The sequence below is a fragment of the Ceratina calcarata genome, unplaced genomic scaffold (genome assembly GCF_001652005.2).
Source record: "Ceratina calcarata isolate Rehan_Ccalc_2016 unplaced genomic scaffold, ASM165200v1 scaffold289.2, whole genome shotgun sequence".
Taxonomy (NCBI): Eukaryota; Metazoa; Arthropoda; class Insecta; order Hymenoptera; family Apidae; genus Ceratina; species Ceratina calcarata.
In genome coordinates, this window is record NW_017151272.1 from 177,160 (window position 1) to 182,070 (window position 4,911).

General features: G+C 45.4%; 1 protein-coding gene across 1 annotated transcript in view; it reads left to right on the plus strand.

Moving 5' to 3' along the window:
- The window catches only part of LOC108623756 (protein pangolin, isoforms A/H/I/S), a 161,016-nt gene continuing 156,105 nt past the window's right edge, over window positions 1–4,911 (plus strand). Inside the window, exons 1-2 of the mRNA XM_018022521.2 lie at window positions 1–168; window positions 366–444. Of these exons, the coding sequence (XP_017878010.1) occupies window positions 19–168; window positions 366–444 (229 nt within the window). The 5' untranslated portion in view covers window positions 1–18. The remainder of the gene's footprint in view (window positions 169–365; window positions 445–4,911) is intronic.

Here is a 4,911-nt window from a genome sequence, read left to right on the forward strand (position 1 = left end):
GTCGCTCGGCCAGCAATAATGCCGCACGTGAGCAGCAGCGGCGGCGGCGACGATCTCGGCAGCGAAGACGAGGTCAAGGTCTTCAAGGATGAAGGCGAGGACGAGAAGAGGTCCTCCGAGAACCTCACGGAGGAGAAAAGTTCCCTCATCGATCTTACGGAGTCTGAGGTGCGAGTAAAATCCGAGAACGATACTAAATTCATTGTCTCATTCGATGCTACCGTGATCGGTGTGTGGTAAACGAAACGTGCTCGAGATAACGAGTGTTTCTTCTCGTGTGTAACGCGGTTATTCTTCGATACCACCCACTCGATCGGTGCGAGCCTAAGGACGCGGCCACTAAGTGCATGTGTGTGTTTTTACAGGAGAAGGGCTCCCTCGCCGGTGGAAGTTACGTGCCGACGGGAAAGACGTCCGCGAGGTCGGATCTCAGCCCCGTTTTCGGTGAGTGTCTTTCTACGTTTCAAATTCTTTATTGTAGGAGGAAGGTCACAGGGTCACGATTAGTAGCGAATTTAAATCAGAATGAACGATGGTACCCGGTGACTCTTCCTCCTACCGTATCGTAATAAGCTAGTCATAAGTTTCGACGAGTGCATTCATCAAACATCTCGACGGTATATTCTTCTTCATTACGTAAAGATAGTCGTTACGTACGTGTTAATAAATTAATAAGAGACTAAGTAATATCAGAGAAAGTAGAGGAGATTGATCGGGAACGCGACACGATCGCGGGTTATTCGTCCCGTCGGACGTCTATCTGTTTCGCCTATGAAATCTGATAACGTGTTATGATATTTTATGCGTGTCGTTGGGGGCAGAGTCTGATTCATATAAATTAACGTCATTGTAGGTGGTTATCTTACGATCTGGTAACGTAATCTACTCGGTGGCAAATCGCTTTTATGTCCTAATGATAATTTAGACGCCTCTCGTCCGTCCACCGCTGTTTGCCAACGTTGAATCGGAGCTTTCGTGCCGCGATGATTAACAATCTGACCCGCGGAACGATCGCGGAACGAGATTATCGGTAACCGGCGCTGTATTATCGCTTATTGCACCTGATCGCTAAAAACGTTTCTCGTTTGGCACGATCCCAACGAAAATGTGATGACGCCCACGCATCAATTCTGGCGACCAGTTCCGACGGGATTCCTCTCCGGGTTACAAAGTTTAAACATCTTCGATATCAATTTCTCGCGGTCTTAAATTATCCATTGATACGTCTAGGCTTTATTTTCCGAAGAACGGAGCAACGACCGGAGATTCGACAATTATTTACTCGAGTTTCTTTGACCGCGTGCCCTCGTTCATCGCTTCGCTTTTCATTCATTGTCATATGACAGAAACTCGTACGCTGAAGGTCCCCGTGAATTACCGAACCGTGTTTTCTTCAATGCATAGAGATCGTTCCACGAAAAAGATTAGATCTCTACCGCGAAGTTTGTTGTCACTTTTTCTGCCCGTACGCGGATATACGAGACCCTTGTTTTTACGCCGCTTCCAAGTAAGGCCACGCTCCGCGTTCGGCGGGGGGAACGGTAATAAACATTGGCTCGTATCTTTCGCCGAAAATTTCTGTGCCCATTCATTGACGGTCGAATCACAACGTCGTCTTTTGTTCCGCTTCGTTTTAAAATCCTAAAGGAAACGTGCACCCTGAAAATTTGTTGTCGTTCGCGGTTCTCCCTTTTATTTCGGCCGAGAATAGCTTCTCGGACCACCGGCGATCGCTTCCGGATATTTATTTTTATTATTTATTCATGTTGTTATTTACTTATTATCGTATTAATCACAAAGTGAAACATTGTATTCCTATATCTGTTGTAGGAATTGTAGTATCGATCAATATATGAATCATTGTACCAAGTCTTATGTGCAATACGTATCGTATTAATTTTTAATGATTGCCAAGTTCTAAGATTTCAACTGTATCAATTTCTGTGTTACTGGCCGATTGTTTGTATTTCACGGTGTATCGCGCAGAGTAAAAAGTAATCGCAAGGAGCGAAAGTAATCGGGCAATGAACGACGGGGTGTGGGACGGGTTGGGAGGGCGAAATCGAATTGGCGTTGGTTAAAAGCGAAAAGGGTTTTCGGCGAGAAACCGCGGGCAAAGTTAATCCCAATTTGCCGGGGGAAATTGACCGAAGTTTACGGAACGCTATTATTCTCGCGACAGGTTTGAAACAAATTGTAACTCGTTAGCGAAACGCGTGCATACACAGTGAAACGCGGCGGAATCTCGCCGACGACTTTGTCACTGACAAATCGATGTCGTGTGTCGCCCTGCAGACTGTCACCGCGTTGCCAAAACATTTTAACCGAGTCACGGCTTACCTGACGCCGGGCTTAAGGCGGCGTGTACGCGATCAAAGGGTCTGGAGAAAAAGTTCATTACGTAATTGAGACGAGCGAACCGCGTCTGCAAAACGTTTTCCTCGTTACGATTCAGAGGATTTGGGAAAAAGCCTTTCCTTCGGCTTAATTTTCGAATGCGTCATACAATTGAAACGAACGATTCGCGTATAGTCGGTAAATTATTTTTTCCCTTTCCGTTTCAATTTCCCCTGGAGGCCCCGAGATAATCTCGGCACGATAACGGTTAATCAGGCGAGACCGGCTTATCGATGGTCAGTTGTCACTTTAAGACGAGTTATCGTAGATCTTGGTAATCGTTTGTTTGTTGCACGATGAACGCGGTCGTGCGAGAGATGATAATTGATCGTGTCGGCGTTTAACTGGCCCGACGTATCGACGCGGCGATAGTTTTCGCGAAAATTACTCGCTGTCAAATCGGATATTGCCTCCACGAGCGAGTGCCTCGGCGTAGAACGCAATAATATTTTAATCGCGTATCTGATTTACACACCGTGGTCGCCCTACCGAGCAATAAAGTCTAATTACTTGGAACGGCGTATAAATTGTTGCAATAAAAGCAGCGTCGGATTTATTGCCCGCTGAAACACCACCGGACGCATGAAACATTAAGTAAATACGTTTTTCGCCCGTTTATGAATTTATGACAAATAACGCGAAACTGAATTGACGAGTTCGAAACAAGCGAGCTCTCATGGACGGTAAGATCGCTCTCTGGTCCCAGTGATCGAGTTCGGATAGAACTCGTGCACTTGCCTTTTTCCACTGCCGATATCGCGTAAAGGCGCGAGTGTTAAATCATCGTAATTTGTCTTGTCCGAACGGTAGCGGGCCCCGTGGCACGACACGGGAATCACTTTCCGTACAATTACCTGTAAATAACGCGGACGGATCAGAATTCGTTGTACAGAATGGGAGGAGGTAAAACGTGCAAAATATTACGTCGGGATCCATCGTAATCGCTTAAGTGGTTAATTATGGTGCTCGGAGGAAGGCTAGAGGAGACCGAGGTGGGATTAATCTTGGCATCAATTACTTCACTACGGCTGGACCCCCCCCCCCGCCTCCTTTTTTCTGCTTGTTCTTTTACTGAAACTAGTTTTCCAGCACTTCTGAATGGCGCACGATGCGTCAGATACTTCCCCTCCCTCCCCTGTTCATTAGACGTCGTTGTTCGTCTGATATTTTCTTCTCGTGTATTTTTGCACGCTCGTTAAAGACGCGTTTTGCGCCGGTCGACGAACCCTTCCGTTCCCCGATCAGGGGGATATTCTCGAAATACGGACACGCGTCTGTACTTCCTCGTATTGAATTTACGCTTGTGCAACGAGAACTTGCTTACGACGCGAGTTCTCGTTTTGCGTCGAGAAAAATTGGAAGGTCCAAATCTTTGGCTATAATTTGGCAGCGTTGCGTGCCTTGCCAAACTCCGAGGTACACTAACGATGTGTATCAGTATAATAGCAGAAAATGCAAAGAAGAATGCGCTCGTGCCTCTCGCTCCTTCGCTCGTGTTCCCGACACTCTCTCCTTGCCTTGACGCCGGTGGTGCGTGCTACCGATCCTCGAGTCATAATTTCCAAATGCACGAACGCGTTTAAAATTGCGTCTTTCGGCGGTGTTTCTGGAGCGGTAACCATGCCTTGAAAATGATTGCACACAAATAAGAACGCGACGCTCTACGTGTTTGTACTGAATTTTAACACGGACGTCTTAATGTCAATGCGAAATTTCTTACGAGCAATCCATTTGGGGTTTCTCACTAATTTTATTGGGCATTGAAAACCGAATTTTATGCTGATTCATTAACCTGATCATTTTTATGCGTTTCACCTTTGACCCCTCATGCGCTCTCGTATTTTTTTTTTTTTTTTAACATCTGAATTTCTCTATAAATGCACGAAATTCGCAGTCTACTGATAACTCATATTTTCATGGAATATTTTAATTAGAATTTATACCGAAATGAAAATTTGATTCCATTCACCAGCGAAATTTTAGCTGTTACTACAGTTTTTATTATCTCACCGGTCTCCGTAATGAATGAACGAAATTGGCTGTAAAAAATTGAATCACGGACGACACTTTCGCCCCGATTTTTTCATCGTGATCGCTTCGAACCGGGACGTTGACTCGCCGTTTCGGCCGTTATCACGGTTCCAGATTACGCAGATTCGCCGGCTCGTTGCGCATTCGGTGCAACAGCTTAACTGTTGCTAATTATCGGGCACGCCTCGTTGGACTCGACAGTGACTAAGTATATTTATACGGTGCATTATCGCGCGATGTAAGTAAACTGTCGTGTTCGAAATCCCAAAGGAAAACCGTGGAAAGTTGTGAGATAGAAAAGCGTGGTTGAAAACAAATAGTCGAGCGTCGAATTTGCAGGGAAAGTAGGTTCGCCTGATCTTTTATTTCGTTCCTTTGCGCAAGAGATGTCATTGACTCTTAATTATTTATTTGTTCGTCATTTCATTTTCTTAAGGATGTATAGGCTATACATATACTTAAACAATGCTGGCACGTTGAATT